Below are 19282 nucleotides of genomic sequence, written 5' to 3'. Positions count from 1 at the left end.
GCAAAAAAATGAAAACAGATCACCAACTTACATCACACACGTGAATAAACTCAAGATGGATCAAAGACTTAAATGTAAGCCAGGAAATCATATAAGTCCTAGAGGAAAACATAGGTGGGAAAATTTCAAATATCCCACGTAACAATATTTTCACTGATACAACTCCTAAGGCAAGAGAAATAAAGGAAAAAATAAACAAATGGGACTATATCAAACTAAAGAGTTTCTGCTCAGCAAAAGAAAACATCAGGAGGATGAAAAGGAAACCAACCATATGGAAAAATATAATTGCCAATGATATCTCAGACAAGGAATTGATCTCCAAAATATATAAAGAACTTATACAACTCAACACCAAGAAGACAGACAAGCCAATTAAAAAATGGGCAAAGGACCTGAACAAACACTTCTCCGAAGAGGACATACAGAAGGTCCATAGACACATGAAAAAAGCTCAACATCACTAGCCATCAGAGAGATGCAAATAAAAACCACAATGAGATACCACTTTACACCTGTCAGAATGGCCATCATCAACAAATCAACAAACAACAAGTGCTGGCGAGGATGTGGAGAAACGGGAACCCTACTGCACTATTGGTGGGAATGCAGACTCTTGCAGCCACTATGGAAAACAATATGGAATTGCCTCAAAAAACTAAAAACGGAACTGTCTTTTGAACCAACAATTCCATTGCTAGGATTATACCTGTTAAATCTTAAAACCCTAATTCAAAAGAACTTATGCACCCCTATGTTCATAGCAGCACTGTTTACAATAGCTAAGTGCTGGAAACAGCCTAGGTGACCGTCTGTGGATGAGTGGATCAAAAAACTGTGGTACATTTACACAATGGAATACTATGTAGCAGACAGAAAGAAGGAACTCCTGCCATTTGCGACAACATGGACAGAACTAGTAGAATTATGCTTAGTGGAATAAGCCAGGCAAAGAAGGAAAAATACCATATGATATCACCTAATACAGAAGACTAAAGAACAACATAAACAAATGAACTAAATAGAACAAGGAGCAGAATAACAGTTAATAGGGAGGAGTGGGGAGGGAGAGAAGGGGGATAAGTAAGGGAAGGGTTTAGTCAAGGAATGTGTATAAATGACTCATGGACATGGACAATGGGGAGGGATATGATTGTGGGAGAAGGGGTGGTTGGGTGGTGGGGAGCAATGAGGAAAAAATGGGGCAACTGTAATTGAAAAGCCAAAAAAAAAAAAAAATGCTATAGCCTTTATTATTCCTATTTAAAGAATTAAAGAAAACCCTGAGGTTTAATGAAAAAAATTACTCAAAGTCACACAGTCCCAAAGCAGTAGTACAGTATAATTTTCTAGAATCTAAGGTATTCATCCTAGGAAGTGCTTAGTGCCCAGAGAAAGAAACTAAAATAAAATAAGGCTAAGAGGTACAAAAGAACCAGCTAGTAAAGTACTTCATAGGCAATTTTAAGGATTGTGGATGTTAGCTTAAGAACAAGCCAAGAAATGTTAACTTGAAGCAGTGATGTATGTATTCTTACACTTCAGAAAGAACACTTGGGGTGCATGGTGAAAAATAAATGTAAGGAAACAAAAAGTTGATAAAGGGAGGCATGTTAGAAAAGCTATAGCAGTGATCCAGGTGAGATGGATCATAGACCAGAGTGACATTAAAGATGGAGAAAAGAATATATATCCAAGAAATACTTATAATAATATCTACAGGAGTTGGTGATTGACTGAATTAGGTGGTGAGAGTAACACGCCAAAATGGATTCTCTGATGATGAGCAAGGTGTGCATGCTGTCTGAAGGTTTTCTTGCATTCTTTACATTCATAGGGTCTCTCTCCAGTATGAATTCTCTGATGTTGGGCAAGGGATCCACAGTAACTAAATGCTTTTCCACAAACATTACATTCATAAGGTTTCTCTCCAGTATGAACTCTCTGATGTTGGGTAAGGGAAGAGTCATTGCTAAAAGCCTTCCCACATTTAATACACTCATAGGGTTTCTCTCCAGTATGAACTCTTTGATGTTGAGCAAGGTAGGCAATTTGGCTGAAGGCTTTCCTACATTCCTGACACTTATAAGGTTTTTCTCCAGTATGAATTCTCTGATGTTGAGCAAGGTGTGAATTCTGACTGAAGGCCTTCCCACATTCCTTACATTCATAGGGTCTCTCTCCAGTATGTATCCTCTGATGTACAGTAAGATATGCACGAAGGCTAAATGCTTTCCCACACACATTACATTCATAAGGTTTCTCACCGGTATGAACTCTCTGGTGTTGAGCAATTGATGATCTATTGCTAAATGCTTTCCCACATTCAACACATTCATAGGGTTTCTCTCCAGTATGAACTCTCTGATGTTGAGCAAGGTAGGCAAACTGGCTGAAGGCTTTTCTACACACCTTACATTCATAAGGTTTTTCTCCAGTATGAACTCTCAGATGTTGAACTAAGTGTGCATTCTGACTAAATGCTTTCCTACATTCCTTACATTCATAGGGTTTCTCTCCAGTATGAATCCTCTGATGTTGAACAAGATTTGATCTCTGGCTGAAGGCTTTCCCACATTCTACACATTTATAGGGTTTCTCTCCAGTATGAATTCTTTGATGAAGAATAAGGGATGAGCTCTGGTTGAAAACTTTTTCACAGTCATTACATTTCAAAAGTTTCTTCTCTATATAGATATTATTAGGCTTAATAGCCATTACATTTTTTTTAAAGCTTTTGTTATGTGTATCATGTTTATGTACTTTTTCCTCTTTTGGAACTCTCTGTTGTGTATGAAGAAGTGTGTTCAGATGGAAACTTTGCCAAGATTTCTTATATTCTTGTCCTCTTTCATAAACAAGGGCTTCTTCACGAGTGATTGTCTCTTTTTTGAAACATGCATTCTGATTCACTGTTTGCATCTTAAAATGGCTCTCACTTTTCCATTCCTCTCTCAAATTGGAGCGCTCAAGGCCACAGCTTGTAAGTTTTTCTATTATCTTCGGAGATGACTGTGCTTCATAAATTTCCTGCTTTGGGGTTAATTCTTCACCCTCACACAGAGATTCACAGCCTGAAAAATAATAAGAAAAAAAGTCTCCTCTATTATGTACCAGGAGATATATTTATAAAAGTACATAAAGTGAAATATGTGAGTTTAGTAGCAAATGAAATCAACAAGTACACTGGCTTTCATAGTTCTAAAGTATGTAAAAACAAAAATGAAAAATGCAGAACCTTGGGGAGGAATGATTAGAATTATAGAAAAATCAGTAAGGTAAACCTCAGGTTAAGAAGAAATTATGGAATAAAAACTCTCAGTGAAGTGAAACAGAGGGAACATACCTCAACATAAAGACCACATATAAAAACCCCACAAATAACATCATACTCAGTGCCAAAAAGCTGATTTTTCTTTAAGATCAGGAACAAGACAAGATCTCCACTTTCACCACATTTATTAAACAGGATTAAAAGTTCTAGTCACAGAAATTGGACACAAAAAAATAAAGTAAATGACATCCAAATTGGAAAGAAGAAAGTAAAACTGTCATCATTTGCAGATGTCATGATATTATATATAGAGAACCCTAAAATTTCACAAAACACCTTTAGAACTAATAAATTCAATAAAATGGCAAGATACAAAATTAATATTCAGAAATTAATTGCATTTTTATACACCACTTATGAACTATTAAAAAGAATAATTAAGAAAATAATCCAATTTACAACTGCATCATCAAGAATAAAATACTTAGGTATAAAATTTAAACAAGGAGATAAAAGACCTGTACTTGAAAACCTCTAAGAAGTTGAAGGTACAAGCAAATAAAAGGATATATGTACTCATGGATAAAAAAAATTAACATTGTTACTACCAGAGTAATCCACAGACTCAATGCAATCCCTTTCAAAATACCAATGGCATTTTTCACAGAACTAGAAATAATATTACTATAATTTATAGTAAGCCACGATAGAACCAGAGGCATAAAAAAAAGGAACAGACTGACGGTGACTGGAGGGGAGGGAGAAGGGGGAGAAGGAGGGAAAGAAGGGAAAGGGTTTAGTCAAGGAACTAGTATGAATGACCCATGGACATGGACAATAGGGTGGGTATTTACTGTGGGAGAGGGGCTGGGGTGGGCAGGGCAGGGAGAACAATGAGGGAAAAATGGGACAACTGTTATAGAACAATAATAAATTAATTTTTAAAATAAATAAATAGCAACAGCAATCTTGAGAAAGAACAAGGTTGAAGGTATCATGCTACTTGACTTCAAACTATACTACAAGATGATAGTAATCAGAACAGCATGGCATTTAGTATAAAATAGACATGGAGATCAATGGAAGAGAATAGAGCCCAGAAATAAACCTATGCCTATATGATCAATTATTCTTTAACAAAAGAGACAAGTGGGTTGAAGACAATCTCTTCAAGAGATGGTGTTGGGAAAACTGGGCAGATACATGCAAAAAATAAAACTAGACCAGCTTCTTATGCAATATCTAAAAGTAAACTAAAAAATATATTAAAGACAACAATATCTCAAAGTAAACTAAAAATGTATTAAAGACTTAAATGTGAAGAAAGAAGATGGCAGCAGGGCAGTTAGCAGGGTATGCTCCTATTGTGGAGGAGACTTTGAGGAGAGGCAGAGAGCAGAAGTTGGTGAGAGAAGCTTTCAGATAGGGCAAACGGGGACAGGATCATGGGAACAGCACAAGAAAGAGAAGGAACCCCACCGCACACTTTCTAAGCAGAGTCGCCAGGGCCCCCACCCTAGCCCAGTACCTCAGGCTGCACCAGGAAGGGACACTGGAGGACTAACTCAGTAGCCAGAATCTGAGGGGGTGAAGAGCGAAGGCCAGGGAAGTACAGAGTCCTGAGGGCTGTGCTCCCGCCATGAGCGCTCTGTCCAGCGATATCCTGGAGGGACTCAATGAAAAGGTGTGCTGGCCTCCTCACAGGTCTGAATATTTGGCTTAATTATCGAGAAATCATACGTATGATCAACTGGACACTGGCTGGAGTTGACCCTTGTGGCCGCGGGCAGACGCAGGAGGCTGCCTTCTAGCAACCTGTGGGGTGCAGATCGCAGAAGAGATGCCAGTGGGAATCCAGCGAGTTCTGACTTGGTGCCCATGGGCAGCCATTCGGTGTGCGGAGAGAATTTCCAGCACCCCAAAGATGTTTCCTGAGAGGCTTGGAGACTGAAACTCAGGTTAGGCCCACTGGCAGAGCTAAGAGTGAGCCAGGTGGGGTCTAGCTCTAAGAGGCATGAAGCAATGTTTCTTTTGTTTGTTCATTTGTTTTCACTGACCTGGGAGGAACAGCTGGAGGCACAGTGAGACTCTTAAAGGGAGCTCGAGCGGTCACTTGTCCCATGCTCCAGTGGAGATAGGGTGAAGTGGACTGGAGATTGGAGATGCTTGAGGTAAGATTGGGGCCATAGTGTCGGTGAGGGAGAGCATAGTAACAGCAGAACAGACCCCAATGCAGACTTATTCCAGTACTGGGGGAGAAATCATTTGGGCAGATCGCTCGCCTTGGGGTGGCAACAGCAGAAGGGGAAGCAGTAGCCCTGCCTGAATAAATACTCAGCCCCACCCCATGGTGCTTAAGGCTGACTGTGGACTTTTACTAGAGTAAAAAGTGAAAGAGAGAAACACAGGCAGAAGAGCACTGACAGTCTCCATCAGGCTGCATAGATCCAGACTTGGACACAAGCTGAAGTCAACAGGGGCAGATCCAGAAAAAGAAGAAAGTGGAAAAATACAGATACTATGGGGACAAATTCCACTGTGATCTTCTACAGGAGTTATTTATATCCTATGCATCCTTTCAATAGTCATTGTTTGTCCTCCCAGTCTATGCATTATAAGTAAATAGTCTTTATATTACAGTTTATTGTAAATCTCATATTTTGCTTCTCCCTGTTCTTAATCAATTTTACCATCTGATTTCCTCCTCTTTTTATTTTAACTTATTTTCTGTTACTACCACTCATTTCCAATCTGCACTGATTTTTTATCACTTCTCCAGCCTCTCCATATTATTTTTCTGGTCATTAGTCACTTCACATTCTTTTTACCACCATATTCTGTTATTTTTTTCTCCACCATGATTAATCTGTGACATTCTTGCACCTTTATTCATGGATCTTCACTATTTTGGTATTTCAAATCTCAAATCTTATAGTTCTCTTCTGCTACTCCATTTATACCTCCCTCCAGCCCTTTCTTTCATTTTAAATTTGAATTTTTCCATGTCTTAGCCTGGTTTTCATTCCTTACTCTAAGTATTCCTTCTCTCTCTGTCATCTCAAAATCACTTCCTTTTCCTCCAGGCATCTCTTAAGCTTCCCTTTCTTTTTTACCTCTTACTCCTATCACACCTATATTAATCTTAGCTCATGTTACTTGTTAGTGCTGTGGTAAAACTTTCTCTAATTCAGTGCCCTTTTTCTTCTTCTTACTCACCTTCCTTATTTGTGTGTGTGTACATGTGTGTGTGTGTGTTTGTTCTCTCACACTAAATATATATATATATATACAACTTCTTTTTAAACCTAATACTACATGTTTCCCCTCTCAATTCATTCTACTTTCTTCCCTCCCTTTTTAATATATGACATAAATTTTACTTTCTCTCATTGCTGTGTTCATACTTGCTACTATTAAGGATCCTCCCCCACCCCTCTCAAAAATCATTTTTATTTCAGTTACTCAACTCTTATCTGTTTTTCCTTATAATAGTCTCAAAATCTTTACATTCTTATTAATACTGGCTCATTTGCAGCTGCAAAGGTGATTCAGGGTGGGGGAATATCTTTGTGGGTGTGGGATTCTTGCCTGGCCAGGTGGCTTTGTTTTAGCAGCAGTTTAACAACTGTTTACAAAACTAGGAGAGCAGAGTGACTCTTAGGCAGCTAGCTGGAGGGAAGAACCCACCAAAGAGCAACACAGCAATAAGGAAAACAAAAGTATTACCAGACAGCCAAAATAAGAGGCATAAAAGACATCCCAAGAACATCAAGTTTAGGCGATCTAGGAGCTTGCACAACTGAATCCCAGAGAATTCCTACCAAAGAAAGTCACAACACGAAAACAGGAAGTCAAAGTAGATCAATCTAAAGCAGAAACAAACAAGAGCCACATAAGATGGGGAGAAGAAGAAACACTACCCATTTGAAAGGAAAGGAGGAATTCTCAGAAAGAGGACTAAATGAGAGAGAGGCAAGCAAACTATAAGACAGGGAATTCAAAACACTATTAGTAAGGAAGCTCAATAAACTCACAGAAAACTACAATGAACTCCAGGAAAACTACAAATAACTCCAGGGAAGCTACAAGGCACTTACTGAGAACTTCACCAGCATTAAAAAGGACATAGAAACTATTAATAAGAGCCAGGGAAAAATGAAGAATACAATTTCTGAACTGAAGTACGCAGAAGAAGGAATCAAAAGCAGGCTAAATGAAGCAGAGGATTGGATCACTGACCTACAGGACAATGTAGAAAAAAAACCCAGACAATGCAACGAAATAAAAAGAGAATGAAAAGGAATGAAGAGGGTTTAAGAGAGCTGCACGGCAACATTAAACATAATAATATCCATATCATAGGAATATCAGAAGGAGAAGGAAAGGAGGACGGGATAGAAAACCTGATTGAAAAAGTAATGACAGAAAGCTTTCTGAAGATGATGAGAGAAAAAGTCTCATAAGTACAGAAAGCACAGAGGGTCCCAAGGAAGATGAACCCAAGGAGGCCCACTCCAGAACACATGATAATTAAAATGACAACATTCAAAGACAAAGAAAGAATTATAAAGATAGCAAGAGAAAAACAGCAATAATATACAAGGGAGCTCTGATGAGGCTATCAGCTGATTTCAACAGAAACACTACAAGCCAGAAGAGAATGGCAAAAAATATGTCAAACAATGAAAAACAAAGGCTTACAACCAAGACTACCCTCTTTCAAGTGAAAGGTGAAATAAGGAGTTTCCCAGACAAAGGAAGAGTAAAAGAATACATTTCCACCAAACCAGCATTGCAAGAGATGCTAAAGGGAAAGCTTTAAAAAGAAGAAGAAAAACAGAAAAGGAGAGAAGCACAGGTACAAAGAGAAAAAGTGACAATGAATAAGTACCTATCGATAATAACCTTAAGTGTAAATAGATTAAATGCTCCAATAAAAAGACATAGGGTAGAAGAATGGATACAAAAACATGACCCACATGTATGCTGTGTACAAGAGACCCACCTCAGAAAAAAAGGCCTACACAGACCAAAAGTGAAGGGATGGAAAAAGTATTTCAAGCAAATGGACATGGAAAAAGAACTGGGGTAGCAATACTTATATCAGATGAAATAAATTTCACAATAGGGCCATAAAAAGACAAAGAAGGACATTTCATAATACTTAAGGGAACAATTCATCAAGAAGATATAACCCTGGTAAACACATATGAACTTGACTGAGGAGCACCCAAATATATAAAGAAACTCTTGGAATACTTCAAGAAGAATATTGACAGCAACACAATCATAGTAGAGGATTTTAACACCCCAATGTCAAATATGGACAGATCTTTGTAGCAAAGAAACACCAAGGATATTGAATCATTGAACAGCATTCTAGATCAAATGGACTTAATTGACATATAGAACCTTTCACCCCAAAGAAGCAAAATATACATTATTTTAAGTGCACACAGAACATTTAAAATAATAGAACATTTTAAAAGATAGAACACATGGTGGGACACAAAACAAGCCTCAACAAATCCAAAAAATTGAAATTATATCAAACATCTTCTCAGATCACAATGGCTTGAAACAGAAAACTAACCTCAAGGAAAAACCTCAAAAACATTCAAGTTCCTGGAGAGTGAATAACATGCTATGAAATAATGAATGGGTTAACAATGACATCAAGGAAGAAATCAAAAAAGTTTCTGGAAAAAAATGATAATGAACACACAACAATCCAAAACGTATGGGATAGAGTGAAGGCAGTCTTGAGAGGGAAGTTTATAGCAATACAGTCCTACCTATAAAGGAAAGAAGAATCTCAAATGAAAAATTTAATCCATATAGCTACAAGAACTAGAAAACAACAACAACAAAATACCAGAGTGAGTAGAAGGAAGGAAATCATCAAGATCAGAGCAGAATTAAATGACACAGAGAATAAATAATCAACTCAAAAGATCAATAAAACCAGGAGCTGGTTCTTTGAAAAGATAAACAAAATTGACAAGCCTTTAACCAGGCTCATCAAGAAAAAAAGAGAGGATCCAAATAAGTAAAATCAGAAATGAAGGAGGAGAAATCACAACTGCTACCACAGAAATACAAAGGTTTATAACAAATTACTACAGACAACTATATGACAAGAAATTTGACAACCTGGATGAAATGGACAGATTTATGGAAGCATATAATCTTCCAAAACTGAATCAAGAGGAAGCAGAAAGCTGGAATAGATGAATAACAACTAGTGAAATTGAAGCATAATCAAAAAACTCCCAGCACACAGAAGCCCAAGGCCGAATGGCTTCACAGGCAAATTTTACAAAACATGTAGGGAAGAACTAACTCCTTTCCTTCTCAAACTATTCCAAAAAATCCAAGAAGAGGGAAGACTCCCAAACTCTTTCTATGAGGCCAGTATTACCCTAATTCAAAAACTAGGTCAAGGCACAGCATGAAAGAAAACTACAGGCCAATATCATTAATGTACATAGATGCTAAAATCCTCAACAAAATATTGGCAAAGCACATCAACAATACACTGAAAAGATCATACACCATCATCAAGTGAAATTCACTGAAGGGATGCAAGGATGATAAGATATTCACAAATTACTAAATGTAATGCACCACATAAACAGAATGAATGACAAAAATCACATGACCATATCAATAGATGCTGATATAGCATTTGATAAGATACAGCGAACATTTATGTTGAAAACACTCAGCAAAATGGAAACAGAAGGAGCATACCTCAACATAATAAAGGTCATATATGAGAAACCTGAAGCCAACATCACACTCAATGGGCAAAAACAGAAAGCATTCCCCTGAGATCAGGAACAAGACAAGGATGTCCACTCTCTCCATCGTTTTAGAAGTTCTAGCCTCAATTATCAGAGAAGAAAAGGAAATAAAAGGCATCCAAATTGGAAAAGAGGAAGTAAAACTGTCATTATTTGCAGATGGCATGATAGTGTACACAGAAAATCCTATAGACTCCATGAAAAAACTACTCAATCTAATAAGTGAATTTGGCAAAATAGCAGGGTACAAAGTCAATATTCAGAAATCAAAGGCATTTCTGTACACCAACAGTAAAATATCAGAGACAGAAACTAGAAAAAAATCCATTTACTATAGCAACAAGAAAAGTAAAGTACTTAGGAATAAACTTAACCAAGGAGGTAAAAGACCTGTACTCGGGAAACTACTAAACACTGAAGAAAGAAATTATGGAAAATTCAAATAAATGGAGGCATATACCTTGTTCATGGATGGGAAGAATCAACATCATTAAAATGTCCATACTACCCAAAGCAATTTAGAGATTCAACACAATCTCTATTAAAATACCAATGACATATTTCTCAGACCTAGAACAAATACTTCAAAAATTTTATATGGAACCAAAAAAGACCCCGAATAGCCAAAGCAATTTTGAGACAGAAGAACACACCAAGAGGAATCACAATACCACATATCAAACTATATTACAAGGCCACGGTAATCAAAACAGTCTGGTACTGGCATAAGAACAGACATGTAAATCAATGGAACAGAATAGAGAAACCAGAAATAAACTCATGTCTATAGAGTCAACTAATATTTGACAAAGGGGGAAGGAACATAAAATGGAGTGAGAAGAGCCTCTTCAACAAATGGCGCTGGGAGAACTGGACAGTAACATGCAAAAAAATGAACCGAGATTGCCAACTTACACCACACACCAGAATAAACTCAAGATGGATAAAAGACTTAAATGTAAGCCATGACACCATAAAAGTCCTAGAGAAAAAGATAGGCAGGAAAATTTCATACATCTCACATAGCAATATTTTTGTCAATATATCTCCTAGAGCAAAGGAAATAAAGGAAAGAATAAACAAATGGGACTGCATCAAACTAAAGAGTTTCTGCTCAGCAAAAGAAAACATCAGCAAGACGAAAAGGGAACCAACCATATGGGAAAACATATTTGCCGGTGATACCTCGGACAAGGGATTGATCTCCAAAATATATAAAGAATTATACAACTCAACACCAAGAACACTGGAAATCCAATTAAAAAATGGGCAAAGGACCTGAACAAACACTTCTCCAAAGAGGTCATACAGAGGGTCCATAGGCATAGGAAAGCATGGTCAACATCATTAGCCATCAGAGATATACAAATTAAAACCCCAATGAGATACAATTTCACACCAGTCAGAATGGCCATCATCAACAAATCACAAACAAGTGCTGGTGAGGATGTGGAGAAAAGGGAACCCTACTGCACTGTTGGTGCGAATGCAGACTGGTGCAGCCAATAGTAAAACAGTATGGAATTTCCTCAATAAACTAAAAATAAAGTGCCTTTTGATGCAGCAATTTTGTGCTAGGATTATACCCAAAGAATCTTAAAACACCAATTCAAAAGAACCTATGCACTCTTATGTTCATAGCAGCATTATATACAATAGTCAAGTGCTGGAAACAGTTTAAGTGCTCATCTGTAGATAAATGGATTAAAAAGCTGTGGTACATTTACACAATGGAATACTATGCATCAGAAAGAAAGAACTCCTACCATTTGCGACAACATGGATGGGACTTGGGAGTTTTATTCTAAGTGACATAAGCCAGGCAGCAAAAGACAAACACCATAAGCTATCACCTCATACAGGAAAGAAATGAACAACAGAAACAAATGAGCAAAATAGAGCCAGAGGCATGTAAACAAGGACAGACTGACAGTGACTAGGGTGGAGGGGAGAAGGGGGAAAGAAGGGAAAGGGTCTAGTCAAGGAACTAGTATAAATGACCCATGAACATGGGTGACAGGGTGGGGATTGTTTGTGGGACAAATGGTGGGCAGGTGGGGGGTGGGAAGCAATGGTGGAAAAAGTGGGACAACTGTAAAAGAAAAAGAATAAATAAATTATTTTTAAAAAGACTTAAATGAAAGGCTTGGAACCATAAAACTAGAAAAGAACATAGGCAGTAAAATTTGTAACACTGTCCTTTCTAATATTGTTTTTGTAAGTTTCCTCAAATAAGGGAAATGCAAGAAAAAATAAACAAAAAAAAAGTTATACAGATGTCAATTACAGCATAGGTAATAGTAAATAATTTTTGTAATAACTATGTATGGTGTCATATGGTACTAGACTTATTGGGGCAATTATTTCTTGAAATATATAAATGTCTAATCACTATGCTATATACCTAAAAGTAATATAATATGTCAACTTTAATTGAAAATTAATTTTTAAAAAGGAGAAATTAAGAAGATAGCTGGACTCAGTTACAACTTTATGCATGTATAGATAATTCAGGCACTAAAGTAACCTCCATTCTTATAGTTGCTTCTTTTAAGGACATTGACTTAACATTGCAACAGGTACTGTTCTAGAAGCTTTCAATATCATAGTAAACAAGGCAAAGATCCTTACCTTCATGGCCTATTTTCTTTAGGAGACAGAATATGGGTGCTAATTAAGTAAATTTCATTGTATGTTAGAAGGTGCTAAGGGCTACAGAAAAAAAGCAGTCAAGACTCTCACATGTCTCTGTCTCTCTGTCTCTGTCTCCCTCTGTCTCCCTCTCCCTCCCTCTCACTCTCCTCTCTCTACCCCTCCCTCCTTTCTTCTCTCCCTAAAATTAATTTTTTAAAAGCCTCAGATGACGATTTTTTTAGAAACCAGATAAGAGAGATCAGGAGTGTTGATAAAGTCAAAGACAGAATAATTAATGTTAACATTTAATTTAAGCACAAATTTAAAGAAAGTGAAGAGATTAGTTTCTCAGAAATTTGGAGAAAGTTACTTAGATATCTGAAGTAGAAGCTTATTTGGTTCATTTGAAGAATGGCAAGAAAGCCAGTGTGGCTGGGAAAGAGGGGGTAGAAGAAGATATGAGGTAAAGTATAATCAGATTACTTAAGCACTACAGGTGTAAGGAATTTGACTTTCACTCCGAGTGGATGGAGAGCCATAAGTGTTGTGAGTAGAAGAGTGATATCTAATTACTAATTAATGAAAATAATGGAAGTTGAAAGACAAAGGAAGGGAAGCTATTACTGTATGTAATAATAAAGAGATTCTGTCCTTCAGGGAGAAACAGCAGTCTATTAGAAACCCAGAACCCTCTTAAAGAACCAGCACACAAACTCTTGTTCAAGCCACATACCCTGAGCTCTGTCAGAGGGAAGGTGGACTGGAGCAGACTGGAGTAGTGTGAGGACAGACTGGGTTTTGTAGCTCCAAGGAGAGAGCTAAAGGGACAGCCGCTATGATCCCTGTGCTGAGTCTATCTCACACACTGTACAGAAATGTCGTCTTTCCTAAGTTGAGCACTCCCCTCCATACTGCATTGTGGGAGACAGGCAGGCATGGTTCAAAAGACTTTGACGACTGTGTGGAGCCCGCCCTTGGTCTTAACCAGCTGGTTTTTTGTCTTTCATGCTTGCTATGAATCCCACCCTCTGAGGGATTTTAAAGATAGAATAGAAATAAAAGTGGCTTTTAAGAAAAAGGGAACCTGCTCTGTTTTTCTCTGAATAGCCCCAAATTCTTGTCAGTAGGATGTGAAAAACAGAACGATTAAGTAAGAGTAAATATTTTTGAGCTTGTGTAAAATACCTGGGTGTTTCAACCCTGTATTGATCTGCATTTCCCTTTATCATTACTTCCAACCATTTGGTGAAGGGTTGCATGTTTTTCTTATGCATTTACCATGTAGAAAGCAGATAAAAACCCTGGCTAATAAAGAAACAGGGGCGATTTTCCTCAGAGAAAACCCCCCTCCCTTCCTTCCTCAGATGGTGAGTGTCTGAGTAGTTTCTTCATCCATTCCAAGGGACCCAGAGTCTTTCGCACTGCATAAACTTGGAGGAAAGCACTAGATCTATTCTATTAAATCCCTGTCCTCCAGCCCTGATGAGTTCATGCCCGTCAGATAATACAGCTGCCTGGGAACATGGTGTAGAGTCTGGGAAGATTCAGGATGTGTCAGAGACTTAGTATGTGGTTCTGGGGCTCCTGTGCCATGCACCAGAGAGACCCACCGATGGCAGATCCACTAGCACCTCCCTCCAAACTCAGTGGCCCTGACCTGCTGAGCTCATGCTCCTTGGTCAGTCTAGACCTGCTATACAGACTCTCTTGGAAGACTCTTGATGAGTTACGGGAAGATTCAAGGAGAGACTGAGTTGTATGTCCCTAGGGTAAAGGCCATTTTCCCCTTGTGTGCCTGACAGATGCCACTGTTCCTGTACAGAGCCCTCTCTTCAGAAAGCAAAAGCTTCTGTGTTTGGGCCTGATGAATGAACTCTAGTGGCCTCACCCTGATGAATTCCTGAGACCTTGCCTTGCCACAAATGTCCATGGATAGACACCCTGTGGGTGGTAGCTGGCCATGGTATACCTAGAGACTTTTGCAGAGTAGCTTTGGACCCAGCACTGGCTCTGAGTTTATATTTGTATAAATCTGATGATCACCACTTGCCCAAACTGGGAGACTCACAGAAACCTCCCTCATGCAACTTGTGTACTTCCAGAGGTTCTTTCATTAACTGAGCATAACAGTCAGCCAGCAGGCAAAAGTGAATCTCAGCGTGCCCTGGGACTTTTGCTGACCTGCACCAAGACTTGGTCCTGGTGAAAACTGACCAGAGAGCAGAGCTTTGTCCCTCCTCCACACACCCAGGCCCAGCAGAGGCAGCCACAATCTGCAAATCACTTTGTAGTTCCAAATAAGTAGCCCGGGGCCAGTCACAGACAATGTCTGCCATTGACCTGCACCAGCGTCCCTTCCAAGAGGGATGCATAACACATCAGGATACAGTCCAATTAGTTCCAAAAGCAGCAGACACAAAGGGAGATCTCAGCAGGCACCAGACCCTGCTGTGGCAAATTTTGCTTCATGGAGTCAGCCACATCATAACATCTCATATACTATGGCCATGGTTGGTACTCATAGTCAGCAAACTGGAAAGTCAACCCTACCCACTAAAGGTCAACAGCAATAAAACCTCAAATACAACAAGAGGGTTCACATAACCCATACAAGGGACATTCCTGGATCATCTAGTTCAGGTGACCAAGGAGATTGTGCTACTGAGCCCCACAAGACACCTACTATATAAGGTCACCAAACCAAGACTGGGAGGCATAGCAGATCTCCTAATACACAGAGGTAGCCAAAATGGGGAGACAAAGAAACATATCCAAAAAGAAAGAACAGGGGAAATCCCCAGAAAAAGAAATTAATTAAACGGAGGTAAGCAATCTACAAGATACAGAGTTCAAAACAACTTCTAAAAAAAACAACCAAGAAATGTAGAGTGAGAATGGGTTAATTCAGTGAGAACTTTAAAAAAAGTAATAGGCATAAAAAAGGATATAGAAAGTATAAAAAAGAACCAGGCAAAATGAAGAACACAATACCTGAAATGAAGGATACATTAGAAAGAATCAACAGCAGGCTAGATAAAGCAGAGACTCAAATCAGCAATTTGGAAGACAAAGCAGCAGAAAACATCCAATTAGAGCAGCAAGAAGAAAAAAATATTAAAAAAATAAGGATCATTTAAGGGAACTCCGGGACAAAATGAAATGTAGCAAGAAGATCCACATCATAGGAATACCAGGAGAGAGCATAAGCACTGAGAACCTATTTGAAGAAATAATGACTGAAAACTTCCCTAACCTGGGAAGTAAAATGACACACCTGTCCAGGAAGAACAGTCTCCAAAAGATGAAACTAAAGTGGCCCACACCAAGAAATATCATAACAAAAGTGGCAAAGGTTAAAGACAGAGAGCAAATCTTAAAAACAGCAAGAGAAGGACAATTAGTTACCTACAGGGGAACACCCATAAAACTGTCAGCTGATTTCTCATCAGAAATATTTTAGGCCAGAAGGGATTGGCATGAAATAGTCAAAGTGATGAAAAGCAAGGACCTAAAAAAAGATGACTGTACTCAGCAAGACTATAATTTAAAATTGAAGAACTATAGAGCTTCCCAGATAAGAAAGCACTAAAAGAGTTCATTACCACCAAATGAGTAATGCAAGAACTGTTAAAGGTACTTCTTTAAGAAGACGAAAGAAAAAAGAGGAACATAGTTATAAAGTGGCAATAAATTACATACCTATCAATAATCACTAAATGTAAATGGCTTAAATTCTCCAATCAAAAACAAGGTAGCTGAATGGATGAGAAAAGAAGACCCATATATATCCTGTCTACAAGAGGCCAAATTCAGAAAGAAAATACACAAAAACTGAAAGTAAAAGGATGGAAGAAAGTATTTCACACAATATGAAATAAAAAAAAAAAAAAGCTGGGATAGCAACACATATCAGAAAAAACAGACTTTAAAGCAAAGATTGTCGTCGGCAGCCGTCCGTCTTGAGAGACGATGGTGTAGCTTCTTAAGAGTCTATCTGCACCGCCGAGAATGGTTGTGCAGTCCGACTCGGGAGTGACACGGTATCTGTCTCCTCCCGTGTTGAATCGACATCTTGCGATGACGCTGGAGTGTCCTCTCCAGTGAAGCTGAAGCTACAGAGCCTGGGCAGGGTGATATGGAGGGTCTGCTGTTGCCCATGCAGCAGATCCCCCCTCTCTTCGCAGCTGAAGGGTCCAAGGGAAAGACGGAGTCAATACAGCTTGGTTTCGGGTGCGCCGCAGGAGTTGCCGGTGTTGACTACAACGTCAAACCGCCTTAGGGACTCCGGCTCCGGATTTTCTGTCGGGGTTTACTCCCTTAGCCTTTCCCCTGAAGAGGTATGCTGCAAGGCAGCGGAGGTTTTTTGGAGTCAGAGTTTTCCTTCTCTGATGTGCCCTGACACATCAAAGCAAAGATTGTAATAAGACACAAAGAAGAACATGATAACAAACGGACCTATCCAGCAGGAAAATAAAACACTTGTAAGCATTTATGCTACCTACCTAGGAGCACCTAAATATAAACATCAAATCTTGATGAACATACAGTGAGAGACTGACTATAATACAAGCATAGTAGGGGATTTCAACACCTGATTGACATCAATGGATAGATCTTCCAGATAAAAATCAACAAGGAATCAGCTGCCTTAAATGACACACTAGACTAGATGGATTTCACTGGTAATTTTCAGAAGATTTTACCCCAAAGCAGCAGAATATACACTCCTTTCAACCACACACAGAACATTTTCAAGGACAGACTACATGATGGGCCACAAAACAAGACTCAATAATTTTCAGTATATTGAAATCATGTCAAGCATCTCCAACAACAATGGTATGACACTGGAATTCAATGATAAGAAAATATCTGAAAAACACAAACACATGGAGGTTTAATAACACTTTACTAAAGAATGTATCGGTTGGAATTCTGGCCAAGATGAAGGCTTAGACAGAACGCTGCGTCTCCCTCCACAACTAAGAAGGAATACAACTACCTCAAAACTAGAGACAACCAGAAGTTCCAGAAAATTGAGCTGCATGGAAATCCAACAAACAAAGATATAAATAAGAAATACTCATCCAGACAGGCAGGAGGGGCAGACCAGTATGCAGAGGATGCAGTGTGGTGGCGACAGCAGCAGTGGCAGTGGCAGGCCAGTGGAAAATGCAGTTACACATTTTAAAAAGTAGAAAGGGACACTTAGGGAGTGCTCCCAGCACCAGACCAGACCACACAGCTCATGGTCCCAGCGCCTAGGAAAATAAAACCTCATTGATTCTGACTGTGCAAACCAGTGGGGGTTGGGGCAGATGAACAAACTGCCAGTCTCTCAGCAGAGTCAACTTGTTTAAAGGGTCCCCACAGTCCTAGAACATCCATAGAACCACCCACTCTGGGACAACAGCCAGAGCAACAGCTAGAGAGATGCCAGACCCATATGGAAGTGGGAGAAGTTCCTGGAAAAGGGGCGAGTGCTGAGTAAACGGCATTGTTCCCTCTCAGACCCCTCCCCCACATACAGTATCACAATATGGTAAAATGGGTCACCTGTACTGACAAATACCTAAGGCATTGCCCCTTACAACATAACAGGTTTGACAGCTCTACATAAGACACAGAGGCAAACAAACACAGGAGCCTGTAAAGATGAAGAGACAGAGAAGTATGACCCAAAAGGGGGAACAGATCAAGGTTCCAGTGGGAGAACTAAGTGATGAGGCGATAGCCAATCTAACAGACAAGGAGACAGCCAACCTAACAAATGTAGAGTTCAAAACACCGGTGATAAAGATGCTCAGAGGCTTGACAGATACACTTAAGTACAGCAAACACATAAGGGAAGAAGTGAAGTCTATGCTAAATGAAAGAAGGGAAATCCGCAAAAAACCAATGGTGAAGGGATAAAGTGCTTCCCAAATAAGGTACAGCTAAAGGAGTTCATAATCACCAAGCCATTATTATATGAAATGTCAAAGGGACTTAAGAAAAAGATGATCAAAACTATGAACATTAAAATGACAACCAACTCACAACTATCAACAACTAAATCTAAAAATAAAAACAAAATCCAACTAAGCAAATAAGAATAGGAGCAGAATCATAGGTATGGGGATGATATGGAGGGTTATCATCTGGGAGGGGGAAAGGGGAGAAATGAGAAAATAGTGCAGGGATTAAGAAGCATAAGAATAATATAAGAGACTTCTGGCCAAGATGGAGGCCTAGACCAACACGCTCCATCTCCTTCCACAACTAAGAAGGAATACATCTACTGCAAAACCATAAATAACCAGAAGTTCCAGAAAATAAAGCTACATGAAAGTCCAACGTATGAAGTTACAAAGAAGTGGTGCTCCTCCGAAAGGGTAGTAGGGGCGAAGCTGGGGCAGAGAGGTCAAGCAAGCTGTGCTGGCGGTGGCAGATGTGGCAATGGCAGTGGGACAGTGGTAAGCACAGTTACAAAGAGGCAAGAAACACCTGGGGTGCATGCCCAGCTGCAGACCAGACCCATCAGCTCATGACTCCAACGCCGGGGAAGGCAGACCCCCACTGCCTTGGA

At 39.2% G+C, this 19282-nt stretch overlaps 1 protein-coding gene across 1 annotated transcript in view; it reads right to left on the bottom strand.

Moving 5' to 3' along the window:
• Nucleotides 1–1534: 1534 nt before the first annotated feature.
• The window catches only part of ZNF570 (zinc finger protein 570), a 42953-nt gene continuing 25205 nt past the window's right edge, over nucleotides 1535–19282 (bottom strand). Inside the window, exon 5 of the mRNA XM_090260677.1 lies at nucleotides 1535–3074. Within this exon, the coding sequence (XP_090116803.1) occupies nucleotides 1717–3074 (1358 nt within the window). The 3' untranslated portion in view covers nucleotides 1535–1716. The remainder of the gene's footprint in view (nucleotides 3075–19282) is intronic.

Source organism: Furipterus horrens, unplaced genomic scaffold, assembly GCF_987537825.1.
Source record: "Furipterus horrens unplaced genomic scaffold, mFurHor1.1.pri manual_scaffold_13, whole genome shotgun sequence".
NCBI lineage: Eukaryota > Metazoa > Chordata > Mammalia > Chiroptera > Furipteridae > Furipterus > Furipterus horrens.
This window is presented reverse-complemented; position numbering and strand designations above follow the sequence as displayed.